General features: G+C 35.6%; 1 protein-coding gene across 16 annotated transcripts in view; it reads left to right on the top strand.

Moving 5' to 3' along the window:
- Window positions 1-19,878, top strand: part of LOC124158755 (CAP-Gly domain-containing linker protein 1) — a 278,670-nt gene that overhangs the window by 252,858 nt on the left and 5,934 nt on the right. For 12 of the 16 annotated variants that reach the window (XM_046534030.1, XM_046534041.1, XM_046534033.1 and 9 more), the window contains 8 exons: window positions 788-940; window positions 1,674-1,826; window positions 3,541-3,693; window positions 7,601-7,753; window positions 12,352-12,483; window positions 13,534-13,715; window positions 17,188-17,325; window positions 18,633-18,750. In XM_046534030.1, the coding sequence (XP_046389986.1) occupies window positions 788-940; window positions 1,674-1,826; window positions 3,541-3,693; window positions 7,601-7,753; window positions 12,352-12,483; window positions 13,534-13,715; window positions 17,188-17,325; window positions 18,633-18,750 (1,182 nt within the window). Of the gene's footprint in view, window positions 1-787; window positions 941-1,673; window positions 1,827-3,540; window positions 3,694-7,600; window positions 7,754-12,351; window positions 12,484-13,533; window positions 13,716-17,187; window positions 17,326-18,630; window positions 18,751-19,878 lie in introns of those variants that run through there. The other 4 variants (XM_046534032.1, XM_046534031.1, XM_046534046.1 and 1 more) reach the window with 4 other exon arrangements.

Below are 19,878 nucleotides of genomic sequence, written 5' to 3' on the forward strand. Positions count from 1 at the left end.
TGATGAAAATGAGGAATCTTAAACAATACCCATGTTCATGTGTTGGATCCACCCATTCAGTGCAGACCGCACCTCAGTTTTTGTGGTCCTTTCCTCTGGCAAGGTTAAGATTTCTCAATTCTTTGTATCCAAGAAACTCTCTGCCATTAGGAGAGGCAGTATGAGCAACCTTTAATGAATCAGTTCACCTAGAATTCTACTCTAAGTGCCTTGGTTAGGAATATCTCATCCACCTTGTAGATAACTAACCCTGTGTGGTGTGTTGCCAGTGTTCCAAGGATATTACGTAAAAAAAGTAAATGTCATATGTTTTTGTTAGAAATAACAAGGTGCTCCAAAATGAGGTATTAAAATCTGCCTTGTAATATCACACAAATATTTTGAAGTTGCTTATTTCACGTTGATGCCCCAATGTTTAAAGTTATGAGGTATTTACTTGAAAGGTGGGCTGAAAATGAGCTGATATGAGTTGGATTCAAGTTGAACGGATGTGATAGCAGGTCATCCCAGTCCGTCCACATCACCTGCTTGCGTTACCAAGGGGTTGCGATCGTTTAGGCCTTAAGTCACATCCTTGTTTCATTGCTTGTAGTTCTTTTGAGTCCCAATTTTGGCCCTGATTTCAGGGTTTAAAAAATTGCACCTGTATTTGTGGGAATTTTCAAAACCACTTGGTGCATTTAACGGGGTAATAGTCTGCTTCTAGCATAAATATTAGATTGTTTTTTTTACTATGTAAGTTTGTTATGGTTAATTAATTAATTTGATCTTATCTTACTCTTTATAGCAAGAAGAGCTGGATAAAATGTCTCAGATGTACTCAAATTTGATAGATGCAAGTAAAAAAGAAATAGAGGACCTTAGGGCACAGAAGGATTTGGAAATGGATGAGCTGAAAAAATCACTTCTGAAACAGAAGGAAGAGGCTTTGCTTTCAAAGGTTTGATATAACCACCTTTATGGTTATCGCAAAATTTCTCCATTGCATATAAACTGAAAGGACTTTTGAACTTATCATTAAATGCTTCTTATTTTCGAAAATTCAGGAAAAGGGAATTTTTTAAGGACTTAATTAATGACTGGATAATGCTAATGTAAGACATCTAATGGAAAATAAAAATAATTGGGAGAAATGTTGCCCGGTGCCAAACTGTCGCTGTAAAAATTGAAAAGGCAGTCATTATGCCCTACAATGCTTCAAGATCATTGACTTTCCTGTTTTACTTACATATCTGAAAGAAAATTTGAGCATGCAGCAAGTCTTTCTGTGGTCCGTTTAACATGACTTGGCTCTCATTAAAGTTAAAGTTTAAATTTGCTAGACATTCAAGGAAAATTTAGTACATTTTTGAAGTTTTAGTACAATATCATACCATTTTATTAATGTGTCAATTCTCGAGAAAAATGTTGAAGAGTCTGCAGAAAGTTCTCAACTCTATGTCTCCCCTTGGTCCTCCACTACATTTGAACCTTATTCCCAACTTAATAATTCTTTTCGCATTTGGTGAAAGTATTTCTTATCTAATAAAACCTGTTTATATCTCGTTAAAATTAAGTGCATTCCTGTGTGGATATCAATTCAACAATAATGATTCTTTTTGACTGTCGGTCCAAAAATTTGAGTTAATATTCATTGATTGAGACTTTTAATGGCTGTCATAATCATTTTTCAGGAAGAGGAACTGGAAAAAGTCAGACAGTCATCGTTAGATTTTACCTCCGAGGCAAGGAAAGAGATTGAGAATTTGAAGAAGGAAAGGGATGCTGAGTTAGAATCTGTAAGACAGTCATTAATCAAGCAAAGTGAGGAGAGTTTGAAAGCTAAGGTTAGTATCCCTGTATGCCATGACGATTTTTCATTTGTTATACAAGTAAAAATATGTATCAGGAGTGTGGTATGTATTCCTCTTTCATTTTATTTTAGCTACATATCTCTAATTATTTTGATGGAACCGAAGTATCCGATAAGACATTTTAACATGGGTAAAAGTGTATTCTCAGTAATAAATTTAAGATTGTTTGGAGCTTAAGAAGCATTTATGCGCTTATTATTCATGACAGGATTTGCCAACCCAACGCCCATGCCTCGAAAATTTTTCCTGGCAGTGAATTAGTCACATTTTTACTAAATATGTACATTTTTTTAAAATGACAATCGTGGTGAAAAACCACATATCTAATAATAGGTATATACATTACATGTGCTTAATTTATTAAAAACACTAACTGTCTAAGTTTTGTATGCAACCTGTAGATTGCATTACCAAAGTGGCGTGTGAGGTTATTTTTTTTGGCCACCACTGATCTATGATAATCAAGGAAGAAGGCCTATTGGATAATCAGAATTGAGTGATAGTCCTTTCATGATAGGTAATTTTTCTAGTTCTAAGACTGGAATATGTTCCCGCTACTTTTCTTTCTCCCCATTTTGCGTATGTTCCACTGAAATACTTCTAGCTAGAGCGTGAGATTCTTTACATAATTAACTCTTACAGTCGGAAGAAGTACATAGAATAATAGTGAAAACCAGGGTGTAAGTATTTATGCTAGATGTAATTTTATGTGCTGGTAATTCAGAATACATATCTGCTAATCTAGCATTCCATTGTGAAGCATGTATGTTTGGTATACCTTAATGTGTATTTTTATTTCAAGGGAAGGGCAATTACTATGTATAATACTTATCTCTTACCCTTAGATTTTCTGCTGAATTGTGACCTATGTAATCACATTTAACTGTCATTGGAAGCAATATTTTCTGATTGATTTGAAATCTTGTATTACCAACTTTCATAGGTGGATTTAAGGGGTGCACTGGGGCACGTGCCCCCCCCTCCCCAAATACTAAAAAATAGACAAGATTTTTAATGCCGCTATGATTACGTTAATTTTTTATTGTGTATTTAGTGGCATCAACCTTTAAATATCATATTAATGACTTTCATATTAAAATGATGAGAATATGTACTTCGTATAATAATTGTTGTATGCTGTTTTTAATTTCAATTATGAGAAGATTGTTTGCCTATCAGACCCTTGTGCCCACCCCAGAAAATAATCTTGGATCTGTTCTTGCCAACTTTCACAAACTTAGTAAAAATTACTTTTCAGTAATTAACTATATACTTAGTTTAAATTTTTTCTTGATTTTCCTTCATATTTTGTTGTTTAATTTGTTTAAGGTAATAAGTGTCTGAAAGTAAGAATGTGTATGTTAAACTACTTTCCCTTGTTTCTTACTGAAGGGAATCGCTGAAAAGTCTCACCATTGTGTTCTCAAACCTCTGATGAGCAAATCTCAGAATATAGGTCATGATGATTTTTAATTGCTGTTTTTTATGCAGTTTATGTCATGTAATCATGAATTTCAAATTTTTAAAACTTGAATCTATTCCAATTGTGAAAACTTAATTTGAATTATCCAAACATGACTTCGGGTTGAAGCACATAGTGAATGAATTTGACTCACATTACCTGGATACATAAATTACATATATGTTTATTCTGCCGATTTATTGACATGCATAAATTTCTCTTTAGCTAGAGGAAGTGGATAGGATACATGAAGAGCTAAATAATTACAAGATACAAAGTTCCAAAGAAACTGAGTTGCTACTCTCCCAGAAGAACTCAGAAATAGAGGACTTAAAACAGTCATTGTTGAAGGAGGGAGACGAAGCTTTAAAAGCAAAGGTATGTAAGGCATGAATTTATAATACATATTTGGGTTTTTAGCATCTTGGTGTAATTTTAAACCACTGTAGAGCTTAAATTACCGATCATAGTGGATATGGAAGTCCAAAAGAATAGTTACAACGGTCAGGTAATTCATTCATGATCATTTTGTTAATAATAATAATAATAATAATAATATTTTATTGGTCACAGAAAAGATATGAATATACATATATAGGACCCGTCAGGAAAACATAAAAATCAAATCAAAAATACAAAGTAACTCACAATATATATATATATACATATGTTACATTAGTTGCGAGGCATCCTCAAAGAATTCATCAATTGAATAGTAGCAATGATCTAAAAGATATTTTTTTAATTTTGCTTTGAAAAGGCCAGGTCTGATTTCGTCTTTGATTGATTTAGGTAATTTATTATAAATTTTAATACTCATATTGATAGGCCCTCTACTGAAGAGAGAAAGATTTTGTTGCCTCACTGCGAGCTCATTTCTACTTCTTGTATGATAATCATGAATATCGTTATTCAAGGTAAGGCACAACTTTTGTTTAAATTCTCTAATTAACATCACAGCATAATAAATATATATACAAGGAAGGGGAAGGATCTGTAACCTTTTGAAAAGATTACGGCAGCTAGCTTGTTTTTTAGCTTTGCATAATATTCTTACCGACCATTTTTGTAGTTTAAAAAGACGGACTGACTTAGGGGAGTGACCCCAGGCTAAAATACCATATTTTAATCTACTATAAATATGTGCATAGTAAATTGATTTAGCTGTTTCTGTATTTGTGAGCTGAATCACCCGTCTAATTAAGTAGCAGCCTGAAGCCACCGAGGATGAAATGCAATTTATATGGGTATCCCAGTTTAGATTTTCATTGATGGAGATGCCTAGAAATTTGGTATCAGTAACCCGCTTAACAGTACAATCCGAAAATTTAATATAAGGGCTGTAATCAATTTTTTTTTGAGTAGGATGGAAAAATATAAAGGAAGACTTGGATTTATTTATAGCCACTTTGTTAGATGAACACCATGTTTCCATTTTGATGACAGCGTTTTGAGTGGGAGCAACAATATTGCCATCATGTTTCAGTAGATGATTTGTATCATCAGCATACATAAAAATATTTCCTTTTAATTGTGAGGGTAGATCATTGATATATAACAAAAAAAGCAGGGGCCCAAGAATGGAGCCTTGAGGAACACCCCTCAATATCTCCTGGTGAGGTGAGGTATGTTTAACCATGTTATTGGTTATAATGGTTACTGCCTGGGTTCTTTTTTCAAGAAATGACCTGATTAGATTGTTTGCAATTCCTCTCATACCATATACACCCATGTCTCGTATAGCGCAAGGGATGCGTTCCTTGGGGTCTTTGCGCTATACGAATTTGCGTTATACGAGAGCGTTTTAACATAGGGAAGATAGGGATGCGTTCCTGGTAGCATAGGTCTTGGGTATTGAATTTCCTCTAAAACATCTATATTCCCATAAAAAGCCTTTGAAAACATTATTTCTAGAAATATTTATAGTTTAAAACATCTTTAAAGATAGTATTCACACATTCAAAGACTTTTATTCACGTTAAAAAAAATTCTTACGTGCTTTCGAAATTCCATCCTGTCGTGCGGGTGGGCTAACATCTGCTTTCTCAGGGGATCGTAATGCGTTGCCGGCAGTTGACGATTTTTCAAACTAGTCTACAAACAACTATTGTGTCACCCAGGCCCTTTTGTCGCTCATCGAAATGACAGGAAAATGCTACTTTAAATGCCATTTCATAGCTAGCGGAGTTTCTGAATGATAAATCATTTTAATTTGAAGTCCTCCGAGTCATTAGCAGCTACGTGAAACAGTCTTTAAATGCCTTGAAACCTGACCCAGGTTTTCCTTCCCTGAAAATGAATGAACGAGAATGCATTCTTTTCCAAAAGAATATCGTCTCGTCATCACTAAAAACTAGTTGAGGGGGAAAGGAGCCACTTTCAATAACAGCTTGGAGTTCATCAGAAAATTTAGTGGTGGCTGCGCTATCAACACTTGCAGATTCACCTGATATCGCCACACTGAAAATACCTGCTTGCCATTTAAATTCTGGAACCAACCGGAGCTTTCACTAAATGTCTCGGAGCGATTACCACTCTCGTCTTTTTGCACTGATTCACCATGAACTTTCTGTATGTGTAGACCGCTTGGTTGAAGTTGGTGCAGCTGAGATCACTGATATTTTAGCTTCGTCTTTATTCAGAATAAGGCATCGTGAGTTTAAACTTCCACGCAATATCGCTTTGACGCTCTCCATTTTCAATGTCATTGACCTCTCTCAAGTCCTCTTCTAGGTTTATGGTTTTTCTTGATAAATTCTTGATTTTTCTACACTCATTCCTATTTTTCGCCATATTCTCTTGGTTTTTACTCTGTATGGCTCTATCTAAATCACCTCTTCTGCTGAACTGTATTCCTGAGACGCAGAAGGCCTAGACTGCGGGGAGGGAACGAATCCATTGTGCTTGAGACTCTATAGCGGACCCTTTTAAGTGTCGATGCTATTCATGCGCAACTCGGCCACCGCTCCATTTCTCGCCCGTGAATACCGATGACCTTGAAGGCTTTAGCGTAGACCCTCTACCTGGAAGTCAATCGCCCGGTAACCTACGACGGCAAAAATACGTCTCAAACCGTATGGCTGAAAAAAAATTCATTTCCACTAGCGCCACGCTTAATTAACGACCTAAATTATTTATTATCATTCTGTTAAGGAGACAAGATAAATCTTCGGTAGGCCGGCTATCTGGACCCAATGACGAGTAATACTTTCGGCACTTGCACAGCAATGGATTTCGATTAATATATAAACAAAAAAGACGATTTGAGGCAAGAAATAATATTAATATGCGTAAATTGATAGAAATTTCGTGTGCACTTAGCGTAAGTTCACGTTTTATCACGAGAGCGTTTAAGATTTTTGATTAGGCTACACTGCGTTGCAATGTTTCCCCGAGGAACGAATTTGCGCTATATCGAAATTGCGCTAATCGAAATTGCGCTATACGAGACATGGGTGTATATGGATTTTCTTCAAGAGAGTCTCATGGTCAACAGAATCAAAAGCCTTAGACAAATCATAAAAAATACCAACGGTATTGAGGTGATGATCAAGACCTTCAAGAACAGAGTCAATAAATTTATAAATGGCAAGTTCTGCCGAAAGACCACCTATGAAACCAAACTGAGATTTGGATAAGATGTTGTTTTTTATCAGGAATGACATTATTCTTTTTGAAATGACACTTTCTAATATTTTAGAGAAAACTGAAAGTTTTGATATGGGTCGATAGTTTTCAATTGATTGAATATCACCCTTTTTGTGTAGAGGAGTTACAACTGCCATTTTTAGTTTGTCAGGGAAAATACCCGAGGAGAGAGAGGCATTGACCAAATGAGTGATAGGAGTAAGAAGATATCTTATGCAATTACCCTTTAGGAGGGAGCAGGGAACCCCATCCCACCCTGCTGAGTGTTTTGTGTTATCTGTTTAATCTTCGGTAAACTTTCTAGGAAATGTGCTAATATGTGCTGTGATTTTGTTTCTATTGAATAATTTGGTATATTTTCACCCTTTGCACTCCAATGTTTTCATCTTCTATACCATTTTTCCACTCAAAATTTTATTTTGAAATGCCCCTAAATTTACAATTTAATGTTGAGTGACACTTGCCTAGTGAGATCATACTGAGCTATGCTTTGTCAAGTATAGCTCAATGCTGAAGTGGGAAGGGTTAAATCAGGAATAAAAAAATTGAAATTCTCCTTGCATTAATCTTTGTTGTTGCCACGTCCATTATCCCTTACTCAGCACTTACTACTTATGCAACCATTATTTCTTTGCAGCAGCAAGAAGTTGAGAACCTGAAGCAAGAAATATCTTCCCTGCAAGCTGAGAAAACATCTACTGTGGAAGAACTGGAGAAAGCACATAAGGCTGAATTGGAAACTTTGAGGACGTCATGTCAGAGCAAAGATGATGAAATCTCAAGGCTGAAGGTATGAAAGTTCATTCATCCTACGTGTGACTGCATCAGAATATTTATTATCCCTTTTCGATTGTAAAATCATGAATGATTCTCCAGTGTTGCTTGTTGCGGAAACAACGACTACTTTTCATATCATTATTCTCATCTCCTGTTTTATTTTAATGTGTTTTTTATTACAGTATTGTTGCTTGTAGCATTATTTTATGTTCTAAGGCTTTTGTTAAATGTGCCCCCCTCTCAATTTCCAGGAAGGCTGACAAAGCTAAGAGTGAAATTGGTTGAGCATTCACTTCTCTGTAATTAATGCCTCTTTCTCTCCCTATTCAAATATTCATAAGTAAGCGTCTATTGTAATACATTTTTGCAGTTTAAATCAACAACTTATCCACTTCAGCATTCAATATTCATCATTTTGCATGGATTAATTTTTCAATGCAACTCATAATCCCATTGATATTGTATACTTTGGCATGATATGAGTAAAAATATTTGCAAACGTGGGCATATATATTACTTCATGCTCTGCTGTCATTGAGGAAGGAAAGTTTTAATTTCATTATTTTCTCATTTGCATGTTTGTATAAATAATATGAATACCTTTTCCATTTGGGTGTTCTGTAAGAAATAATTGAATGCAATATTTTAAGCTTAAAGTCATACTGGGCATTTTGTGCATGGGCTGTGAAAATGAATTTGCCAAGATATTAATATTTTTGCTTTGCACTGACATAAATAAGACTATCGTGTAATATTCTTCGGCCAGGGTAAAATTCTTCAGGCATGTGCAATAATAGCTCTTCTGCTTTGAAAAAATGGTGAACTCCTCATTGTAAATAGTTATACTGATGTAATGTTCACTGAAATATGAAATTATTTACATTTAAAATGCATGCATACAAACATGCCTGAAATATGTATGCATAAAATATTTACAAACATATTTCTACTTCTACTCGATTTATAATGTATTTTTTATTTTTACTAATGTAGCAATCAATCAATCCATTGATCCTTAATTGACCCTTTATTTCATTTCTTTTGAGCATTGATAATATTTTTTCTAGATTTGTGAGTGCTTATTTCTCATTGCATGCTTCTAATGCAATGTAGAATTATTTTTACGTTATGCTTTGGTGGATCATATTAATTTTATTCCTCGGTCAGTGCTCTTTATGACTTTGGGAAACTAAATATGTACTTGTATTTTATGTGTATTATATCTTATATTATATTCACCTTCCTGTGGGAAATTCTAAATGAATCTTGTTTGCATCTAGATATTTTGATCAGACTAAACTTTATTCAGTTTATTTATTCCTCTCTCTTAGCACATTTTCATACTATGACAAATGTACTTATTTGAACCAGTTTTTTTGCCCAATGAAATTAGATGCAACAGAAGTATGTGACCATTTGGTTTCAATTACTTCTTGCTTTTTATGATGAAATCGTGTATAGTATTATGTATGAATTTATCATTAAAGTCATCATCAGCATGTGTCATCAGATTATAGTTGAGTTTTCTCATGAATATGCCAGGGTAGATGTGCCCTTGCGATTTAATTGCTTGGTTGAGAATATTGTTTTGAATTATTCATATAAAGTGACAATACCTGATTACAGTCACCAATAAGAAAGAAGTCCAATGTCAAGTGGGCATCTGTGTAAGGGTAACAAGATTGCCAGCTTAAAGAGCTAGACTGTCAGTTTTGCACAAAGCAAAAAATAGGGACATACAATGTTAGAGGTGGCGAATCCAGAGAGATCCTGCTTGCACTGGATAAAATGGTAATTTTTTCGGTCCCCCAGTACTGCAGGGAGGTTACCCTCTTTGATACTATCCTGGATCCTGCGCGGAATGTTAAATAGATATATATGCTAAATTATGGCAATCTTGTTTGGGTCAGCTGGGAATAGAGTGATTTGTTATTGGCTCTAGGATTTGTGGAGCTGTGAATCCTTAGTCCTTGTCTATTCACCACCCTTGAAGGTGACATTGGACTTCTTTCACTGTGGTCAGTGTTTGGTACACATTGCCTTCTGCTTGAATCCTGCTCTGCTTCGCTAGGTTATACAATTTTTCTTCAAATAATGGGGATGACCAGCTATGTACCCGTTACTTACAATCCCCCTTTGCTTGCTCATATTTTGTCAAATTAGAAAATTGGGAGCAGGAGATACATAGTTGATGTTCAAACAAAGCAAAGCTTGTGGCTATGAAATTTGCCTAGATGCAGTGATATTTGGTGAATTAAAATTAAGTAGGTAAGATGTGGGTATAAATAAGTGGTAGCTAGGGGTGGGGTGTAAGGAAACTGCAAATGATTGACAAAGATATTGAATCAACTTGTCATCATTGCATTTTTACTTGGCCCCAGAAATGCTGTAGAAGGTACTCTCTAATAATCTCCGATGTTTTGCAAATTTTTTCATTTTTTATTTCCAAAAAGTAGGCCTCATTTTTGCCTTACTAATGGAGATAGTATTTTTTATAAAAATGTTCTCAAATTTATAGCAAAATATTTGTCTATGAGGTTCCAAAACTTTTTTTTTAGATAGAAATAAAGCCGATGGTCAATATTTCTCATTAGATGAAGTACGAAAGTGTCTTTTAGCATTCAGAGCTAAAGTTTCAAACTATGCTACATCATTGTATCATCATTGTATGTATGTATCATTAGACTACGTATTTGGCATCTTATTTTATGAACAAATATGTTTGACATTTTCATTGCCTCAAGCTTTGGTTTGCTTGGTGATCATGTGTTGTACATAAAATCATATAGTAACAAAAAAGATTAAATGTGTTCAACTGACATGTTTTCTGCAGTTCATTGCTCATAATCATTAGTAATGATTTGGGTTTGAGAGGGATAGTTGCATCTACCTTTGTTATGATTTCTATGATGATGCTATTATAATACATAGCAGTATTTTGTGTGGGAAAGTTCAAGAAATGAAGTTTAAATTGGCCGATTGAAAAGCGTAAATTCTCTTCCCATGGCATGTAAAAACTCAGCATTTTGGTTGAATTTTTCAAATAATTCTGAATCCCAGGTTAAGTCCACTTCATGTTACAGTTGAATCTGCTCAGTGATGTCAGAGGCCAACCTCCACTCCATGTCTCTACTCCTACTCATAATTTTGTTCCATTTTTACAATGGAAATTATTTAATCAATCAGCAAATAAATCTGTCATAATTAAATTTTTCCTGTAGTTTCTATCTACTACTGAGGAAACTTTGCTTAATATGAACTGCAGAGGGTGTCAGTCACTGAAATTTCTTTTAAACAACACATCCAATACAATATTAAGTTTACGTAATGCATAATGAAAAACGTATCCTCCTTTTTCATCATGCATGGCCTAAATTTGATATATTTGATGTGTTATTAATGCAGATTGAGAGGTCCAAAAGAGGTATATTCTACCCAGCCAGCACAAGTTGTATGGGATGGGAACAGCTCTGTAGCGACTGGTGGGGATAGCAAAGGACAATGGTTGTATCATAGAGTAATAAACGTGGTTTTATCTATGCCATGCTCAAAGTTTCACATCATAGCCAAAGTAATTTTCATTCTATCTGTCACTACAAAGTTTGTTAGCATCTTTAATTCTTTGATTTTTATAGAATATAGGTATCTTATTAATTATCCAGGATTATGTTTTGCATAAGACAAACTATTTAAATTTTGCTTGCATTTTCTATCATATCTGACGTTTGTTTACCATTTTTTAAATTGAGCTGGCATTTTTAAAACAAAATATACAATGCTAGAGACTTGAAAGCTCTCATATTGTTATTATGTATAATATAAGTATCTGAGTAAATGCATGGGGTATAAATGTGGAGCAGTTACAATGCCAATTGTTATGCATATTTCAAATGAAATTGCCCCAACAGCCAGAATAGAGGCAATCATATCAATCACCATCAGTTTTTCCAGTGTAAGTTCGCATTCCTGTATTGATTCAAAATTTGGGGGCTGAATCCCGACTATATCCTTTTTTGACTCCAAATATTTCACAATCCTTGCTTAAGCCTTTATGACCCAATGTTGCTTCTAAGCAACATCAAAAATGTTCAAACTTTCAGCTCTATTTAGGAGATATCTGAGCTAAATATTATTTTTTAGTGTAAATTTTAATGATGAAATATTTAGCTGCCAGGATAATTATCATTGAGTGTAAAATTTTAAAGTTTTCAAAATGAAAAATCTTGAAATTTGATTTCTCCCAGAAACAGCTCTGGGTTAGAAAAGGTTAAGTGGACATTCATGTTCCTGCTATCCCTGGTGTTCTAAACAGGATCCGCACAGGATTCTTCCTTCAGGGATAATAACCCTATATTATGGGTGTATATCCTTATATCACTGGTTACTATCCTGGGATTCATGGATGACTGACAACCTGTGCTGGCTGGGTAATTTGAAAAAAAATATTCAATGAATGCATTTCATAATAACCATTCCTTGCTTTGTTCCCAATGAGGTGACCATGCGGTGCATTTCTTTCATTTTGCTATGAAAAGGATGTAAAATTTGCTTTCATTGCTGTCATGCTGGGGTTGTTCTTCTTCTTATCTTTGCTTGTTCTTATTCTACCAGTCTGAGTTGGAATCATTGATGTCTAATGTGGAAGGTCAGAAATCTGTGACAGAGGAAGCCGTTTCAGTAATGAGGAATAAAATGGAGGAGGTTTGTGTGCTGAAGGACAATCTTATGAAGGAGAAGGAAGAGGTAAAGTGTCATTTCATAAACTTGCTCTAACATTGAAACAGAATTCGTCACTCATAGATTGTAGATGGCACTTGGGTGTTGTGCATTTCTGAACCAAATGAGATATGCCTTCCTGTTACAGATGTGTGGTTTTAATGCATTCTCATTTTTGCAGTTTCACAATATATGACAAAATTAGAGTACCTAAATTTATAATATTTTTATTTAAAAAAAAATGCTGTTGTGCTTTGGTATTGAAACGTTTAACCTGCTAATAAATTCTCAAGTTACAGGGGTAAGTACATTCAATTAGTGTTTTAAATATGAATGGTCTAGAGTGAGACCCTTGAGTCGGTGAGAGTAAAAACAACATTAACGGCTCTTGGTGTCAGTGGCGCAGCGAGGGGGGGGGGGTTTTGGGGGTTAAAACCCTCCCCAGAGCTCAGAGAAATTCTTAAGTTTAATCTATTTTACTTATTTGGATTGATATTACTAATAGAATAGTGTAAGGAGTAATAAAACATCCCTAAGAAAGCCGTAAAACTCACCATTTTGAACCACTTATCTTAAAATTCCTCAATTTATTGATCTTGCACCTTCCGCTTATCCTGGTGGGTATTCCACACCCCCAAACACCCGGTAACAGTTGCACCTTAACCTAAACCTAAAATTAATTGCACCACCTCCCCCAGCCTTAATTCCTGGCTGTGCCCCTGCTTGGTGTAAAAGAAAGTACCTATTAAGACTGTGAAAGAAAATTACTATTAGCTTATTAGTACATAATTACTTTTTAATGGAGGAACAATTGAATATGTTTTAATATTCCCAAAAATTGATGAATACCTCAGATTTATGACTACAATGAAATCCTCATTGGAGTACTTACTGAATTATTCAGTAATTCAATAATTTCATTGATTAGGCAATTGTGCTATCTGCTATTTAAATAAATGTTATTGAAAATTCTAATTCATTCTGATTAATAAGGGTACTGTGTGCTGTTCAAGATATTTTAGTAGGCCCGTTTATAGCATTACACGTGATATTCATATTCCTGAATTCCTTTCACAGATGATCCCCCGCCTTACTCAACTGCAAGGCGAGGTAGTGACTCTGAAGGAGGAGAAAATGAAGATGGATGAAACTCTGCTCAAGACTCAGTCTTGGCTGGAAACAATGACTTCTCAGATGAGTCAGCTCTTGTGTGTCATCGGTGGCAATGTTAATGTTGAGTCACCTGTACCTTCTGATGAGTGAGTCCATTTATTTCCTTTTACTTGCTTTTGTTCCATGGAAATTTCGAATGAAAGTCATCACATGAATTAATCAGTCTTAATGTAGAACTATTCAGAGCATTTTGGATGAACGGAAAAGTTAACAATGTAACCCACATTTTGTAACTTTTGTAAGTGAGTTATGAGCTTATACAAAAATCATAGAAAAGATGGAAATGTTTGGAAGCAGAATAATAAGGAAAATCAAACAACATGGACTGAAGGTGTAAGGAGATTTAAGAAAAAATTAGGACTAGATAGGCTCTCTAAAAGAGAGAAAATATGTATGTAGTCTCCGTTTTAAAATCATGTAGAGTCCAATTAGTAGCACATTTTTTGTGCATGGCAGACTTACTGATGAAATAGAGAATTTATAAAAGACAAATGATAGAATTAGACGAAGGAGAAGACTGTGGAAAATTGGAGAGATTATTGCACAAAATACCGGCAAATAATGGATACATGTACATAGGTAAGGGAATTAGGGATGGATGTATCTGTGCACACGTAGAAAGTGATGGGAAATATCCATTGAGGTTTGTAGTGCTGGAGGAAGTAGAAGAATAACCCACAGCTCTCTTGAGCACCTAAAGTCAACTCAGGAAAATGATTTGCCTTAATTTGGGATTCTGTAATCTCTTGCCAAGTACCAGACAGTACAGTCAACGGTGAACAGAACAGACATATAGCCTTTGTGAACTCAACTTTGTGGTGAATGCCTGCCTTACATCCACTCCATGAAAGCTTTTTTTTAATTGTTTCAACCCTGCAATTAAAGTTCAGAGTTAAAACACAATAATGGCACTACAAACAGATTATCTCAATGAAATCTGATATTATTTTTCTCTCGGAATCTAAAAATTTTCTACTTTTGATGTGGAACTTTGTGTACCCCCATAGTCTTGAGTACTATTGGTGACACTTAGGGTATTTGTTAGAGGAAGCTGTTGCTGACTTGCAATGGCACAGTATTGGAAGTTGAGTGGATAAGTTGATGGAAAGAAAGTAAAATTCAGGCCAATTATGAAACCTTAATTCTGCTCAGTAGTTTTTTAAAGAGTCATCACATCTTTTAACTCCCAATATCTCCTTATGTTGAGAAGTAAGTTTTAAGAAGTGGCAATAGTGCAAATGGTATAGGGGTCCTTTCGGCTCCTATTTAAAAACAATTTTTGCATGCTGTAATAATTCGGATTTTTTCTTTGAGTCATCTTCTTAAATATTTTAGAAGTCTGCTTTAACAAACTGAATGATTATGAGTTGTAAAGTTAATCATTAACCCTTTGATTGTGGGAGTGTTTTTAAATGCTTTGTTTGATGACTGCAGGAAAAATGTTTTTAAACATTTGACCATTGTTTGACTACCTACGGCAGTTTCCCAAAATTTTTATTGCTACCCAAGGGCACTTTCTCTTACTGTAGGGATCGCTAATGCAGCTTAACTCTCCCTGGCCATCCCTCGTGGCAGCCATTGCCTCCTGGAATTTCCCATTGTACTGCCCATTTTGTATTGTTTCCATCCTGCTTCACCAGTGGTTTAGCCAGGAATTTCGTTCGGGGGGTCCAAAACCAGGGGGGGAAATTTTTGAAAAACAGGGTACTAAGTAATGGGTTTTAAACTAATTTTAACACTTTTAATAATCGAAAAAACTTCATTTGTTAAAGATATATTTTTTTAAATTCATGATTTTTCAATATCTTGTTTTCTTTTATGAAGGAAAATGATTGTGTCTATATATTTTGGGGGGTTCAGACCCCCCGGACCACCCCCTGGCTATGCCATTGTGCTCCACGCTTTTAACACATTCAGCACGGAGCACGTCTGACGTGATCCCATCCAAGCCGAGATATGGAGCACTTCAATTGACTTGCTCTGACGGTCGGATGGGGGGCCTTTCTCTGCCTCCGTACGTGACTAATATCCACATCCGAGTCTTCCGATCATGTGCATGGCCTTCAGCAAGCTTCCCTCTTTCGACCCGTATGTGCCATTTGTAAATAGCAGTATTTGAACGGAAGTTATGGCACGAAAACCTCTCTATTTTTCTTTCTTATTTTATCGGCCGATTCTGACAACGTTCATGAAAATCGGGACCGCATTGAATGTGTTAATATATATACCTACGACAAGCAGTGCTGTAGTTGGGCCGGTATGGCGTACCCCCTAAAATCCAAACTCGTTATAAGCGTACCGGTTAAACTACCTTTTTATATCTGTATAAAATAGCCCTACTGCAATATGTCCAATAGATTTCAGAAAGGAAATTCGGAAATGATTACATATTTACTTGTTCAGAGTTATCTCGTGGCACAACTTAGAACTAATATAAGAGTTTGACATTTCAATCATAGCCGGATGTGTAATACACGTTCAGCTTTTGGCAAATTTTGGTGAGTACCGCCTAAATTATTTACCCAACTACAGCACTGACGACAGGAGCCCAAATGGGTGCCCATCCATTAGTGAGAAAGAAAGAAGGGTTGCCCCAAATTATAAGGGTTCACTCCTTGCGAGACACTCTGCCAGGCTAGAGGGCAAAATATTTTTTGGTTCTCTCCCGCACAGGCTGGTAGCTAATACAGTAAAACCTCTTTACATCGTAATGGAGGGGACCAAAATTTAGGCAATTTGATGTATGGAGGTTCACTGTAGAGGTTTTAGTGATAGGCACCATTTTTTCATATCCTTTGGAAATGAAAGGGACTACTGTCTTTTAAACCATTATATTTATGTGTTTAAACAAACATGCATGCGTTAGTGAACATATATTTATTATTTATTAATAACAGAAAGCGAGTGCTATTGCGTGATTTTTACCATGATTTGATAGGAAATGATGTGATCTCTCATAAATCAACAGTCACTTTAAAAAGATTTGGATTATTGGATACCTATTTTTCTTTTACCTTACTGATAGGTATGCTCTCATACGGAACAAAATGGCGGTAAGTAATGGTTCGCGTGAAAATTATAGCGCATTAAAGGTGTTTAAGAAAAAAAAGTAGGTGTGATACATTTATTGCTGAAAATGTCATTCCATATACGTAATTGCAGCTGCATTAATGGTCTCTAGTTGTTCGGTGCGATTTGCAGAGGTAGTTAGGCCATCTCAGGGGTATCTCCTTGGTATGATAAGTGGAGGTTTTACGAGATAACGAGGTTCACTACATAGAGGTTTACCGATAAATTTATATGTAAATCTCACGGGACTGTAGGGGTGGTATGAAGTATGGAGGTTTATGATGTAAAGAGGTTCACTGTATAGAGGTTTTACTGTATCATGTGCTCCCACAGCTAAAGGGTTAAATGTGTTATTGTTGGAAAAGAAAGAATGCTTTTTATAAATTTCTCATACGAGTGAAATGTTTAGTCTTTAGTCATGTACTAAGGGAGCATGATGATAGGCTCACTTTGTACCGTAATTTGATTTTGGTTTTTCATCCCATCCAGAAGTAAAGATGTCAAGACGTCTGATCCAGAGAAAATGGCTGCTAGGCTGAAGAGTGTTGGTTCAATGATTCAGTCTTGTGCTGAGCTTGGAGTCAAAATGAAGGGTGTGATGGAGGAGCTAGAAGAAACAAAAAAGAGGTGAGATTTAATTGTGTCTAGTCAGTTGTAGGTACCATATTGTATCTGAACTAGACTCCTCATGTTGATAAATTTGGGGCATTCATAACCATGATTCAAGTATATCTTTCAGTGTCAAGGTAATGATCATAGAAAAAGGATTCATTGCGTTATTGCCATAACCAGTGTTTTGATTTATTTTTGATCTTCCACGAGGTACTTTTAGGTGTATTGATCTGGACTTTGGATTTACCCTGGGGATGATTTAAAAATATTTGGAATATTGTCTAAGGAGTCATTAGTATGTACTTGGACCAAAAACTTGATGGCATAAATCATAATTGAAAATGGACACGGTAATGCTAAGTGTAACCATGGCAGTGATTTTGCCTAATTCCTACTACTCTATATACTAGAGTGTGGTGGCCTAGTGGATAGAGAGTTGGGCTACAGGTTGAAGGGTTTCTGTTTCTAATCCTGGGTAGAGCTGTCAAACAATCATTTGATTATTTTAGTAGTTACTCAATTAAGAGAAAGTGATAGATTTTGGCACTCCTGTAATATACCGAACATATTGTGTAGATATCCTGGTACCTATGCAATGCTGTGAATCAATGTGGGAGACTTCAATTCGAGAATCCAGACAAGCAATACGCCAACTATTGGCCGAATTCGGAAGTAGAGCTCCAAGGAAACCTAAGGAAACACACGTTGGCAAATCATTGGTATTTCTGGGAATTTACTGATTTTTCTAATTATGTATATTTTTGGCATTAAGCTATCATAACGTCGCAAGTAATATATTTTATGCATAAATATTCATATATAATGCCTTTTTAGTTGCCATTTTTTGCTAAAATTCATCATTTACAGGGACGGTGGTTTGTATGTTTAATGCACTTGGGGTAATTGCAATTTTTCTTTTATAGCCTGCTAATAATAATGTTTTTTTATCGGAGTAACCCCTTCAGCAATCGCCGTGATATATTGGAGGATATTTAAGCTAAAATTTTTGAATTCCTTAATCTTAACTGCTATTTGTCGTTGTCTGTGGGAATTGAAATACCTCCTCAAAGCGAAAAAAATTCTTGATGTTTTCTAGTTTAATTTTTGCATTGGCTCAATAATTCATCCTATTACACCAATGCCATCATCACAGCACTATCCTCGATGTGTCAGCCATGTTGGCAAATTTTGTCACTGCTTTCATCACCGCCATCGGTGATTTGAGTCTCGAATAGCTGAGTCCGTATGCAATTTCTAGCACTGCAGGAGGGAAACATGTTAAGAAGTGAAAATATCTCAATACTGTTTTTTTTCCCCCACAGAGAAGCAGAAATGATAAGTTCATTCCAATCGGAGAAGGAATCATTAGAGCAGATGGCTCAGTCCCTGAAGTCTTTACTTGAGAAGCAAGAGAAAGACATTCAGGAGAGGCAGCAAGAGGTAAGGTGACTATGCAGCATTATGAGTTGTGCCCCAAAAGCATTCCTCCTTCATTCTAAGCTCCGGACTATTGAGTGACCTTTAACGGCATAAGTGTAACCAGCGACTAGTAGTTACGAACTTGCTGGCACTTCATGATACTGTACACTCCTGATTATCCAGGCTAATGATGGGGAGAGACGGCACGAATAATTGGAAAACACAGATAACCCGAACTTTCACTTAAATATCTTGCAATGCTCATAATTCACCTAAAACAAACAATATATTATTATTTATGCAGGTTTTCTGTTATTTTAGAGTACTTCCCACACTCAATGAGAGCTTTTTTTTTTTGCCATTTCGCAATCTTTTTAGTGGAGTGCGGTCGCACACTGTGAGGCTTGGAAAATAGGAACACAGTGCTCCCGTGAATGCAGCTAGGGTCGGATCACTTCCGTTTTATGAAGTACAGTCTATCAGAAATAATAAGCCCGGTTTATCCTAGCACTAATGCAGTAATTCCGATGATTTTGCGTCCGATTTTATTTTTTTATTAAGATTGCGGAAAAAATTGAGCGAGAGTAAAAATTGTGCACGGTTAATCTGCAATACGGATATACCGCAGGCGGATAATCGGGAGTCTGCTGTACTTGTTTTTGATCAAAGTTTGGGAACCACTTTAATACTATGGAGGAATGATTTTGTCATAAAAACATGAAAACTGCTTTATAAAACTGCTATGAAAAATATGAACTGGCCAAAGTTTGGCCAGCAACTATTACATACTTTCCTTGTAGATAATTTTTGGTGACACTTTTTCATCAATGTCAGAAATGTTATATTTTGATGTCGAGGGTTATTTTTGTGGAATCACTGTGTCATCATTTGTATTGTTATCAAATTTTAACATTCCAAGTGATATTTGAATGATATTTCTTTTATATCACATATGGATGGTTATATGTATTTAGCCCCTTGTGCTGAAATGACGAATCTAGCTCGTCATGAACTTCCGATACCACATTGCACAATGAAGAGTGTAGCTTATCATCAGATTTTCTTAATTTTTAGCTTTATTAACCCTTTCGCGCCGGATCTTCGTTGAAGGAAATTCTTCCTCAATACGAGTCTCTTGAAAGTTATCTT

This window comes from Ischnura elegans, chromosome 5 (genome assembly GCF_921293095.1).
Source record: "Ischnura elegans chromosome 5, ioIscEleg1.1, whole genome shotgun sequence".
In the NCBI taxonomy this organism is placed as follows: Eukaryota; Metazoa; Arthropoda; class Insecta; order Odonata; family Coenagrionidae; genus Ischnura; species Ischnura elegans.